At 28.9% G+C, this 14,230-nt stretch overlaps 1 protein-coding gene across 1 annotated transcript; it reads left to right on the top strand.

Moving 5' to 3' along the window:
• The first annotated feature begins 950 nt into the window (after positions 1-950).
• On the top strand, positions 951-4,877 carry LOC114181922 (uncharacterized). The gene is made up of 5 exons (XM_028068598.2): positions 951-1,338; positions 1,979-2,282; positions 2,457-3,278; positions 3,368-3,460; positions 3,803-4,877. The coding sequence occupies exons 2-5, from the start codon at positions 2,093-2,095 to the stop codon at positions 4,609-4,611; spliced, it is 1,914 nt and encodes a 637-aa protein (XP_027924399.2). The 5' UTR covers positions 951-1,338; positions 1,979-2,092; the 3' UTR covers positions 4,612-4,877.
• Positions 4,878-14,230: the final 9,353 nt, after the last annotated feature.

Raw genomic sequence — 14,230 nt, forward strand, 5'->3', positions numbered from 1 at the left:
TACTACACAAAGACTGATATAACAGACAGACTCTTTATATAGATGGTTATATCTCTAAGATTGTAAGAACAGAAAAAAGAAAATATAGCAACAAATAGGATTAGGAATGCAAACTAATAGTGGTACTTGATAAACAATACAATGAAGAACGAACAAGAACAAAAGGGCTAATATTCAATTATTTTCAACAGGGAAAATTGCAAGCAAAACAGAGTAGGATAATTAAAATCTTATGTATGTGCATGCAATAGATTAATGGAAAGTTGTGGAAGAAGATTATATTGTTCATGTGTTTCCTAAAAATCTCACCATGACAAAGATTAAAAACTTGGATGAAAGAAAAAGAAAAATTGCAAAGACAAAATGATGCTTGTCTGTTAGTGTTTGACAAATATCTACAATAGAATTATGATTATCAAGACACCCAAAGAAATAAAATCAATGCATATGTGTGATAGATTTCAAATTTATATCAAAGGATAGATTTTTCTGTGTTTAGTTTGATACAATGGTACAAAGAATTTTGTTTTTGTCAATTGAAAATGATATTTTATTAGAAAATTGTCTTTTTCATTGACGCGGTATCAATGCATAACGGATAAGAGCTAACAATATATTTTTGAAAACATTTTTCTTTGCTCGTTTTATTAATTAAAAATTATTTAAAACTATAAAATTATAAGTAAAGTTTATCTAATAAAATATAAAATCAAACTTTGTTATTGTTAATGACAAAAAGAATGCTTTAAAAATTTATATAACCAGTATTTTTTTTCTTTCATAGTATTATGAATACAATTGAACTGAGTTTTTTTAAATAAGATTTTAATTTTTGTGAACAAAAATTATAATAACAATACTTTATCAAATTTTTCGAAAAAAATAAAATTACATAATATAAAACCGACAAATACTTCAGTCAAAAGTGTTACCAGCAAAGTCGTCCTTAATAAATGCATGTTCAGATACCAGAAAATGTTGTGTTGCAGTTCCTGTTTCCTTCCTTGCATTTTCTGCAGCTTCTCTGTTCATTACTTTCCGATGCCCCCTTTTGTTGATCTTTAACTGAACCTCAATACCAATTAAAAATTCACTTTCCATTACTCTTGATCCTAAAGTTCTCAACTTCATAGAACAACACTAATTCAATAAGGACCTTATTACGTTGGAGAATTCTTTTTCTAGATTACTTGTTAGTGGCTAAGTTGAGACTTTCTGAACCACTACACCTGAGTCAGTACCTCAGTAGCAGATCATTCTCTGAAAGGGGTATACAATTTATTCTCCAACACTGTTGGGGGCTCCTTGTCTTTCTTGGGATTGTTTGTTCTACACTAGGTAAGAACTAAGAAACCTAGTCTCTGTTTTACATATAATATTCACAAGGATATGCATAAAAACCATCTGTACATGAGAATAGTATGTATAGGAAAACTCGTATTTATGTAATTCTTTCTGTTTATTACTGTTTACAAGGAATAAATTTTGGATACCATTCAAATTCAGGTATTATCACTAACCACGTGGATCAATTAGTACAAGGTTGTTATAGCTTGATCAAGTATCTTAAACCCAAGTCATCACTATGCAACTATGTTGAACAAAGAGAGAAAGATGTTTTATTGCTTATAGTAGTCTTGTCTGGTTGAAGTACGGTTTTCTTCTTCAGAAAATTAGTGTAGTTTCTGCCAGAAATATTAGGAAGGAACATATGCAGAAAAGTTATTGTTGAGCATTTTGGGAGAATTTAACACCAATGAGTTGTTAGCAAACCCATGTGAGAGATCTGACACTAATTTCTATTCAAAACCTTAAAAATTATATTTATAGGTCTTCTTCTTTCTTCTTTATATATATAATGCTCAACTTTCATATTTCCATTTAATGTTGAAACTTGATTGGATTTTCTAATAGGAACAACCCTTTTTATTTTAGTTGATGCTCACATTTTTCATCTTCTTTGATCTTATTTGAACAGGAATTAGACGTCATAGAGTTTAACATGCAGAGAAATTTTTACTTCTGATCAGTCACCTTTTACCTCACTCACCATCAGCATCCCAACGACCCTGCAACTTTTGGTTATTACCTCATGAGATTTAGGTGTGATCTCTTTCAGTGCTGCTTCGCTAGCACATCTTCTGACACATTTCCAAAGCGCAGTAATTTGAAGTGGCCAATCTTTCCCTACAAGGAAATTGAAAAAGCCACAAATAATTTTGATCAATCTCGTTATCTTGGAAATGGAGAAAGAAAGAAAGGCTTTATCACTGAGTACTATGGTAAGAGACTGTGCCATAACCTTCTATATAGAGGGGTTTTGGACAATTTGCTGTGACCGGAACAAGTATCAATGTATAACTTCATTTTTTATTAACATGAAAAACAGTTAAAGGACTATATCTCATGATTTTGCTCAAAACATTTCTTATGATTATCTATATCAATTGTTTTAGGAACACTTGAGGATGGACGTGAGATTACAATCCAGCGCTTTGAAAAAGACAAGTGCTACATATTGCAAAAGTTTATCAATGAAACTGTTCTTCTAAGTTACTTACCTCACAAAAATATTGTGTCAATTTATGGATGTACTTCTCAGCATGTGGAACCTCTGATAGTGCATGAATACCTATCCAATGGAAATCTTGCTGCACATTTTCAAGGTGTAAAGGATGAAAACATTACACTACCTTGGCTTAAACGTTTGGATATAGCCATTGATATTGCAAATGCATTGGCATATCTCCACTATTACGGCATCATCCACCGCAATGTGAAATCCAGCAATATTCTCCTAGATTTAAACTTTTCTGCTAAACTTGGTAACCTTCATTTATCATGCAAACTTCCAGATGGAGTTCCTGTTGACGCCACCCATGTTACTAGTGACAGAGTAGGTTCAAGTGGTTACATAGACCCAGAGTATTTGACAAAAGGCCAGCTTAGTGTGAAAATTGATGTTTATAGCTTTGGGGTGGTGTTGTGTGAGCTCCTGTCATCAAAGCTTGCAATATACCATATTCTCAACGAGGAGAGTAATCTCGGTATCCCTTTTAGCAGAAAAATTGAAAACAAAACTTTGGTGGAGCTCTTTGATCCAAGACTTGGGTTCCAATCAAACCTTAACATCAAGCAGTTGATGACTGCTACAGCTGAGCTTGCCGTTCTCTGCATGAAATGTCCACAAGAATCGCGGCCAAACATGGAAGAGGTGCTAGAGATTCTCAATGAAATGAAGCAAGGGAGATATGGAACAAACTCTCACTCAACTAAAGGTGCAATATCAAAACCATATTATATCCCTTTTTTGTTTACAGACTGAGGATAAAAGGTTTTATTAACGTCTATAATCCATACATTTCAGCTTTGAAAATCTTCCACCATGCTGAACTTGAAGAAGCCACTAACAATTTTGGCACTTGCCTTGGTAAGGGAGGATATGGCAGCGTATACTATGGTGAGAGGCTAATTAGTCCACATAATTGAAATCATAGTTCACAGTAAGAAATGTGCATAGAGAAGTTAGGTTATGCAGAGACAGTGTAAAACAGTTTTATATTGTCATCTAATCAGAAATCACCATATATAATAAGTTTGTTGGCTTCAATAATAAACATGTTAACATTTGTGTCCATGGTTATTTCTGATTAATTGACCATGTAAACACCTTTTACACTGACCGTGCATAATTATCAAAATCATGCATATATCTTTCTTTATTTGTTGCTTACAAAAATGTTTCACACCAGATTCACATTCATTAAACTCAAATAGATTTATCTTTATTCTGATGCACTAGGAAAACTTAAAGATGGACTAGAAGTTGCAATAAAATGTTTCCATGACGAGAATGAGACAGAAGAGACCATTAAGCAATTCATGAAAGAATCTGACATCTTAGGTCTCTTGCACCACCAAAATCTGGTCTCACTTTATGGCCGCACTTCTCGCCATTGCAAGAAGCACATGCTAGTGTATGAGTACATCTCCAATGGCACTCTTTCCAAACATCTTTATAACCCTTTAAATGGAAAACTACCATGGGAAACTAGATTGAATATTGCCATTGAAACTGCAACTGCATTGGTATTTCTTCATGATTCAAGTATCATCCACCGTGATGTGAAAGGGAGTAACATTCTTTTGGATGAAAATTTTAGGGTTAAAGTTGCTGATTTTGGATTCTCTCGGTCTCTTCCAGATCATGTTACTCATGTTACAACTATTCCAGTGGGAACTCGTGCTTATATAGATCCTGACTACTATATATCTGGAAGGGTGAGTAACAAGAGTGATGTGTATAGTTTTGGAGTGGTCTTGTTTGAACTCATATCATCTATCCACCCAAGTTTGGTTGCAGGCACAGATAATGAGACTCTTGCACAGTTTGCAAAGAGAAAAATCTTGAACAATGAATTAAACGAGATAGTTGATCCAAGCTTTTCTTGTGGTTCTGACAATAACATTTTGGAAACGATAACAGCAGTGGCAGAGTTAGCATTTCAGTGTGTGCAGTGTCCCAAGGAGTTCAGACCATCCATGAAACAGGTGCTGGAGACCCTTGAGGGCATAAGTAAAGGGAAATGGGGATTCAACCAGATGACATAGTCTTCATTCATAGACACTACAGATTGTTATATGATTCTGAGACCAGTGATTATCAATTAGACAGTAACTTATAACAAACCTGCTTTTGAGATTCACTTTAGATCATTGTTTCACTTTCACAATTGATTATATGTATCCCACTATATAGGAATGTTGTTTTCTTCTCACTGTTCTGTTTTTTTCTTTTTCTTTACTTGGTTATTTAACTGTAGTTACTTACACCATTAATACAAAGAATACAGAATTCCCTTTGTTCTTCTGAAAAACCTTGTCAATTCCTTTGCATCCTTTCTTCCAAAAGCATGATTCCTTTAATTTCAATAATGCACACATGATGCTAGATTAGACAGTAGAGTTTATGAAGAAAAACAAAAACTATGAAAGGTTTTTGAGGCATAAATAATTAGGATTCGTTTAAGGAATAATGAACATGAGAATGCAAATTTAGAGTTCAAAGAATAAGGGAGATGCACAAATGAGGCTTGGAAAATTGTGAAGATGGATATCAAAATAGAGTTCTGATTATCTTTTTTTCATGTAATGATATTGGTTGACGATAAAAAAGAAAGAAAAGAAAAGAAAATTACTTAGAAAATTGGAAACTGTAAATAACAAAAGCCTGTGGTCCGGAAGAAAAAACTTGTCTTATATTTATTAGTTTTTTAAAATGTATTTACACATGGGCCGCATTTCTTTTTACACTCTGAGAGTTTCCATATGCACTCCATGAGATGCTCAAAAGACCAAATTGTCTACCTTCTAGTTGTCGCATATTTGTTGTTGTTGTCTCTTGTAGACATGTCAAAGTGAGCCAACCCGACTCACACGGGTTGGCTCACCACGAGCCGGGTTGAAAATAAGTGAATTCAACCCGGCTCACTTTCTGGTGAGTCAGAAATTTTGTAACCTGGCTCAACCCACCACGGGTTGATGGGTTAAGTGTGTTGGCTCACCAACCCACCTAAAAAAATTATTTTTTTTTTAACTATTCAAGTATTTAAATAAATTTTTAAGTAACCCATGAGATGACAATACATTCAAATATTTGTCATACTATTCAACAAAATGTAAATAAAAAAAACTATACATTCTTTTCATGCTAATTTAGAAAAAATTGTTTATAAGACGGTTACTTGAATAATTTACTATAAAGAGTATAGTTAAAGATTAAAGTATCAACATATATAACTTTGACAATCAAATTAATTAAACATTCAAACTATTCAAATATAATTAAGCAACATTCTAGCATTTAAAAATATGAAATTGTGAACAAATATAATAGGAGTAGTAAATAATTATTAAAAAAATTTAAAAATATTGGTGGGTTAAGTGGGCCAACCTGTTTAACCCGTGGGTTAAGTGAGCCGGGTTGAGTTCAACCCACTTTTGATAAAGTTAAATTTTTCTCAACACAACTCGGCTCGAACCTGTGGTGAGTCGGGTTGGCTCACGGATTGAAACCCATTTTGACATCTCTAGTCTCTTGTCGTTGTCACCATTGTCTATGTTATGTTAAGGATGAATTCAAGAAAGAAACCTTTTTCTAATTGCATGATCTAAAAGAATTTTCTTTTATACAAGAAAGAAACTTTTAATTTATGTTTTAGATGGTGCAATTTGGAAGACATTTTTTAATTATACAATCTATAGAAGTACTTCATAAAAACATAATTTTTGAATTGTGTAATCTAAAAGTATTTTTCATGAAAAAAATATTTTCGTATTACACAATTTAGAAGGAAAAAAAGTTTTCAAATTACATAGTCCAGAAATAAAAAATAAAAATAAAACTTCTAGACGAATTGCACAATTGAAAATCACTTTTTAAAAATAAAATAAAACAGAGAATTTTGTATTTATAAGAATGCAAAACAAAAAATATTGGGTGCATAAAGAAATTACCTTATAAGAATCCATTTTTTTCTTATTGAAACACAATTAGTCTATATATTAAACAAGTTGAATGGTTAAAATACGATACAAACGAGTAATATATTGGAATATCTATGTTAATATCTGCATTTAAGGAGAAAATAATCATCCCAACTCCATGACCATTCTTGAAACAAATTTTGTAATGCTAATAATTAAGAGGTTTAAATAAGCTTTGGCATATATTGTCTTCTTGTTTACTTAACTAGGATGTCCTTTGTTGAATTTTATCATAAGCAATTTGGTGTTGTTGTCTTTTATGAAGATGGGGTGAGAATTGTCAATACACTTTACACCAATTATTGTCGATAAAGCTTGAAGGATCATGTTTAGATAATATTTCTTTCAAGAAAATCTCAACTTTCTTTAGAAGAAAAAGGAAAAGGAAATTTCAACTTTTTTTTTATATAGAATTATCTCCAAGACGATGATAGAAAATTAATTTATGAATTAATTAATATAAAATTTTGGTGATGAAACTCTTGCTTTGTTGACTTTCTTAATTTAATATTAAAGTTTATACTAATCGAATTTATTGATCTCGTATTATTCGCTATCGAGTTTTTCTTTGTTTCACATTCAAGATGTTCATTTCTAATGTATTACGTCAATTATAATATATAACTAAATTATAATATATAAGTGGAAGCATACATTATTTAATAGATTTTATTTTTATAAAAAATATTATTAATAATAATAAGAGTTAAATATGTTTTTGTCCAAAAATTGAAATTAGTCTCTTTAAAAAAAAATTCATTTTAGTCTCTCAATTTTATAAATGTGTGGATTTAGTTCTTTTAACCAAATTTTATTAAATTTATTTCACGTTTTAAATGTGTTTCATGATGGTATTTGAGTTGTTTATACGGTTTGACACATTTCCGCTTCAATGTTAGTTGAAAAACGTGTTTGAAACGTCAAATAAAACTTAACAAAATTTAGTTAAAAAGATTAAATTCATGATTAAAATGACTAAATTCATGCATTTCTAAAGTTGAGGATTAAATTGGACCAAAGTTTCAAAAATTGACTAATTCCATTTTTTAGTGAAAATTAAGAGATAAGAAATATATTTAACCCTAATAATAACTATAGAAAAAATATTATTCATTTACATTTTTAACAATTACATTATATAAAATGGTGGTGATAACAAAATTTAAATATAAAGTTTTGAAAACTATAAATCATCTCCTTAGGGTTTAACAATTACCAACATTATGAATGTGTATGAGAATATGGGATGTGGTGGCATATGTATAATGGTAAATGTTGTGATTATATCCTTAGCAAGGCCTTGACACAATAAAGTTTAACAACCTCAAACCAAACCAAACCCCAATAAGGGTCCATCCATTTCATAATCTGAGTAAGGATAGTGACATGTCTCATTCCAATTTCACCCCTCCTTTATATAATTGTCCTTTCTTCAGTTTTTGTGACAAACCTACATTCACTCAAACCTTGGACCCACCATTTTAATTCTTCTCAGCCACACATTATTTGGCTTCCGTTCAGACATACCATGTATATTTTCTCACTCATATCTTTTCTTTATCATATCAAAATAGATTTGTGGGCTATGCCTTATTCACATATTGAGGAGAAAAAATAACTCATTAATACATTATTTCGGGCATAGGAATTGAGCATCTATCTAAAACACTCACTTAATTTCCTTTTCTTATGATTCTTTTTATCGTTGTGATTTCTCCTTTTCTCTGGCTTGGCCTTCTCTCCTTTTATCCCACTCGATTATCTAGATGATCGAGATACTTTGTCAATTAGGTTTCGATGCTTAAGTCAGTTTAAGTTCGTTCGGGAGTATGTAATTAATATGGTAATAAATGCGAAGTAAAAGTCCTTATCAATTTACTTTGGACTCCTATTTATAGTTTTTTTATACGGGCATGTGATTAGGGTTTTCTTAATCACGGTCCAATTGCTTTTTAAACTTGTTACTGACCTGTTTTACTTTACATGTTTTACCTTTTGGTTTGTCCGATTGACGTTGTTGAGCGTCCGCACACCGATCGACCATGTTTTTATGCCCAAATAGTTGAATAAGAATGACAAATCATGGTCAGTATTCGTCGACACTCACATTAAGAAGGATCTCAATGTGATTTTTAATTACTTATTGCTAGGGTTGACTGGCCATAGCGGGCGGTCTTCGGTCGCTTGTCATCAGGATTGTTTGGTTTGAACTCCTTAAAATCACTTCGAAGAAATTGTCACATCAACAAAGTTTACAATTTTAAACTTCAACCATTGAATAATCCGCCTGTATCGGACAATCTTCAAGTGTTTATCTTTGGACTGCCCAACTAAGAGTGTTAATAGATCTTACAGTACATATATAAATTGTTCTTATCAAATTTTGACAAAGAATCCAAATTTTCATTATTTAATGTCGGGTTGCTATTGTTAATAGTTTGAGTTGAACTTTAATTATTATTAGAGAAAAATATCTACCTGTAAAAATCTATCTGTATAATGATAATTAACGTAAGAATATAAAATAGGTGAGTCTCCTAATTAAATATTGAGTGAGTAACCAGTGTAGTGAAGTGATGTATTTATTGATTTTCTAAACTACAAATTATATTATTTGAAATTAATTAATTAATATTTTTTGAAGATATTATGCAAAGAATTATTATATTATGAGATATTTTTAACAAATATTTTGGATATTTCATAATATCTTGGAAGTAATTGTACTAAATTAGTTAAGAGTATATAATCTTAAATTACTTGATGTGTGTGGATCTTTAGAATGATAAATAAATCATAATATTTTGAATAAAAATGTAGTCAATAGACTTAAGTGATTGATTTATTTTGTAGATCTTATAATTAATTAACCTAGATATTAATATTTAAAATATGCTTTTCAATCAGTGTCCACTTTTACAATATAACAAATTTTAAACAAATATTTATAAAATCAGTTGTGTTTGCTTAAGAAGTTTCATGACCAATTTGTTCATACAGCTTTAATAAGAAACTGTATTCAAAATTATCTAATCAAATTCAATGTACATATTTAATGTTTTAAGCTTTTATTGAACTTTATTTATATGCAATTTTAAATGAAAATCATTTGTGATGTAAAAAGTAATAAATGTATCATATATATATATATATTAGTTTATAAATCTATGGTAGAATAAATCTCTTTCATACTGAGCGAACATATATTGTGTGTTATTGTTATTTTATCAAATCTTTAAATTTATTTTAAAATCAAAATTTTAAATGATTCTTCAAATAAAATATGTAACATGTGAAGAAAACAAGCGACCTTTTTCTTAAAAGGAAACGGTTGTCATTGAATGATGTCCATAAAGACAGCAATTATTTGGTGCATTGCATTGGATTCAGAAATATATAAAGTTAAGTTTTCTTTTTTAAAAGACAAATATATTGATAATAAAAATATTAAATATTTTTATTTAAAAAATCTCAGAAAATTAACTTGATAAATGTAGTATTACTTTAATTACGAATTATAAATATCCTATATGTAATGCTTAATCTCAATTAAGGAAATTTAAATATTTTAAGATAATTAAGAAAATTAAAAATTTAATTTGATCAAGATAATTCATTACAGTTCCCGAGAAAACAACCTGTCACAAGAAAGATACGTGAATACATTATTTTTAAGAATAAAAAATTAAATTGCTTATAATTGAGTGCTGGAGATAAAAAATTTAAACATCCGACAAAAATAATATTTATTGATGATGATTTTCGATATTGTTCCACATTATTTCTATTAAAATTTTATTAAACTGTTAGTAGAAATATATATTTATACTTTTTCTTAAAATTCAAAAATCTTATGTAAAACTTAGTTCTTAAATTTTAATATTGTGTTGGAAAGTCTCATCCACGAGAGATAAGATCAATTCATAATATATAAGTGGGTGCAATTCTCACCTTACAAGTCAGTTTTGTGGGATTGAGTTAGGTTTAAATTAATTTTATTTCTAACATGGTATCAGAGTCAAGTTAGAGTCTATCCTAACGATTTTTTTTGAATATTTTGTTTTATATGATATCGAACTGTTAATGGATACCCACTAATTTTTTGTCTCACGCACGATATAAATATACATCTGATACCTCGACGTAAGAAGATGTGTTAGAAATTCTATATCGACTAGAAATAAGGTTAATTTATAAGATGTGATGCAATTCCACCTAATATATTATATCAACCTGATATATTATATCAACGTATTTTGATTAAAATATTTGATGAAATGAAGCTTTAATGGAAATTCTGACAATAATTGTAAGTATATCTAATAAAATCCACGAAACAATGTACAAGGTGTTTCAAAAGCAGTGGGTCACTCTCTCTTCTGCAATTGAATTGAGAGATTAGGTTTATATGGAAATCAAGGGTCCACTTATTTCTTTTTCAGTTTCGCTCAATGCTTACAACATCCTAAATTTATATATGAAGCTACTAGAAATACCTCGAAGCTGTCAAAAAGAACAAGAACAATAAACTTAGAAAATTCACAAAAAACAAGGATGTTTTATTTTGTAAGTAAAAATATTGCTTAAGGAGTGTATAAAAAAAGCTTGTGTGAAATGTCCGTAGTGTCAGGTATTTTGAGAGTAATGATAAATAATAATCAAATAAAAGAAATACAATGACTTAAATTATTGTGAATAAAACTGTCGACCTTCAGTAATAAAGCATTAATTTAAATCATCTTTAAGCTCATTTTTAAATATATTATTACAAAATAAAAAATTGTGTGAATTATTATTTTTAGAACTCTGAGACATTGTGGGTTTTTATTTAACTTTTGCAGTTTATAGGACCCATTGTTGTAACTGATTTAATTGCGATGAATAGACATCGTGTATGGAATGATATATCATATTCATGAGTGAAACAATGTGGACCAATTCGTAATCGACACTATTAACTTTTCCTGCTTTCAATCAATTTCTCTATGAGATGTTTTTTTCCACCGTCTATAACTTCAATATTTTAGTTCAAGTAACATTTTTTAATGCAAACTTTGTTCTTTAACTAAGAATCAGCCTTACCAATTATGTGAAAAGAAACTAAAACGAAATTCAATCGATTTAAAATATTTAAATTAGTGTATAAATCAAAATCCAACCAATTTTATGATGAAAAACTCAGTTGTAGAGGTTGCGTTGGCCGTCGGAATATGGAGGAGAACTTGTGGAAAAAAAGAACAGTAACGTTTGCGTATTACAGATCTGAAATTTAAGGCGCGGAAAGTTGATTCTGCATATACCTGACGTTAAATTTATGGACCGATATTAAGTTGGATTGACGTTGGGGTGGGTAGAAACCGACGTTAAGTGACGTCGGTGTAGTGCTAGACATACATCATTTTTGACACTTTATTTAAAAAATGTCACCAGTTATTTCTTACGTTTGTGTGTTCTCTCTAGCAGATGTTAACTGGGTGACGTTATAGACACTTTTTGTGTTAGTGAAAAATCAAATTAGTTATTATTTTTAACAAGATTATTTTTTCAACCATTAATATCAATCGAGGTATTTCTCTTATTTCATCTATTTCAATAATTACAAATTATACTCATTTATTATATTTACATTTTATTATAAAAATAGATATACAACACATAACTAAGTATAAAAATAGTTATTTAATATAAACAAACATATTTATAAAATTATAAATACTGTTTGAGCAATTAGAGTGAACAAAAAATTAACATTAATTATTTCTTGTTCAAACTAACTAATGCTTAAGGAATGAATGTATTACTTGAATATCATATAACGCTTGGATAATATTTGTTTTGAAAGAGAGAAAAATTATCCATCATCTTTCTTATTTTAGTATTCAAAAGAGTATTTAAACACCCAAACTCTTATTATTGAAGAGATAATAAATTCTATATATATCTTCTTGATTTCAATCATAAATTATAACTCATACAAGAAAATTTCTTGTTTGAATATTATATGAACACTTAGAGTAATAATGTTTTATCGTAACACTAAATGTTATCATTTCGAACTCACTCAAATGGTATTTAAAATAAAAAATCCAACTTATTTATCAATATTTTTTAATTATGAATATTTCTTTCTCAATACAATTAAGAAAATCATTGTTTCAATTCAATTAGATTAAATCATGCAATTCATTTAGTAATGAAATACATAAATTATGTAGGATATGTTTGTTTCATCGTTTAAGCAGTAAAATATCGATTGAATAGTCACTTAAAGTCACACTCGCTTGTATGATAAATTTATTTTTATTCACGTTTTGTTCAAAAAGCTTTTTAAGAAAAAAAAAAAACTTATTTTGACAGAAAATTTTGATCGATGAATTTCGATATAAACTTAGTTATCTTCAAAAATTATAAAATTAAAACTAAAAAAAATGATGAACGTATTTATCGGTGGTACTATCAAGAAATGAAAGAAAACAAAAATAAATGTTTATATAAATAGATAATAAATTAATTTTATAAATATCATAACATTTTAACTTAAAATAATAAAATATACATTGATCATCTATTTTAAACTCCCTCATCTAATTTGTTTAAAACTCGTTGTTGTATTCATTATTTTTAAAGATCGAGTGATTCATTCTTGTTAAAAATTGAGTGATGTAAATGTGATTTAACAAGCATAATCAAGACTTAAAGTATCAATTGTACTTTCAATATAAAATATGATGATAGTAAATAAGTTTTAATATTTGGAAGTAGACAAACTTTGCTTAGTTAAAAGATAAAATTTTTTAGACATCACTCTTATTCACAATATAACATTATAATGTTACTGATTTAATAATTTTATATGTATAACAATCGACACACTAATATATTATAATTATCACTAACATTATTTATCAATGTTTTATCTATCGAATAATTAGTGTCATGGTCAGTGATAATGTTATAGAAAGATTAATTATTGTAATATTTATATTGAAAACCATGTAAAACTATTTTTTATCGTCATATTTGTGTGCATTTAGCAGTATATTTTTTTTGTTAAAGTTATAATAAATATGATTTAAAATAGAGATTTTGGAATAATTGTTTGTGGTTGAAATAAGTGACAATGTAAAACAACAAAATGAGTGGCAGACATGAAGAGATGGGATGGTTAATACGTATCTTACATCTCGCACGTGTCCCACCTACTCATCCTCTGCACGTGTCAATTGCATTGCTTTTCCCTGACCAACCCAACCAAACCTTATTCATTAAATGTTCTTGCAAAATCTTTTCATTCTTTCAATATATTTCACAAATGTGTATTTTTTTTTGTTTGTTAATATTTGATTAATAATTTATTATTTGATTTTTAATGAGCTTTAAAATGTATATGGACATTGGAGACACAAACTCATTTGACTGGGATTTTTTTTTCTTGATTATAGGTTTGATAAAAGCCTATTTAACATTTTAAACATATTCATCAAGGTATTTTTCTCATAATTTTAGGTTTGATAAAAAAAGCTGTTTAGCCTGAAAAAGAACAGACATTGAATATCTTATACATTCTTTGGAAAAATATGTTTTTAACACATTTTAAAGTGTGTATTTTATTTAATAAAAAAGTTTTCAAAGATAAAATAAATTGTAAACAATGATATTAAAATACTATAAAATGTTAGTCCTC

The sequence above is a fragment of the Vigna unguiculata genome, chromosome 4 (assembly GCF_037176805.1).
Source record: "Vigna unguiculata cultivar grain cowpea cultivar isolate G323 ecotype 2 chromosome 4, ASM3717680v1, whole genome shotgun sequence".
Taxonomy (NCBI): domain Eukaryota; kingdom Viridiplantae; phylum Streptophyta; class Magnoliopsida; order Fabales; family Fabaceae; genus Vigna; species Vigna unguiculata.

Coding starts and splice junctions, on each gene's coding strand:
- LOC114181922 (XM_028068598.2), top strand. CDS start 2,093: ATGAGATTTAGGTGTGATCTCTTTCAGTGCTGCTTCGCTAGCACATCT. Junction 3,279..3,367: donor AAACTCTCACTCAACTAAAG/GTGCAATATCAA, acceptor CATACATTTCAG/CTTTGAAAATCTTCCACCAT. Junction 3,461..3,802: donor ATATGGCAGCGTATACTATG/GTGAGAGGCTAA, acceptor CTGATGCACTAG/GAAAACTTAAAGATGGACTA.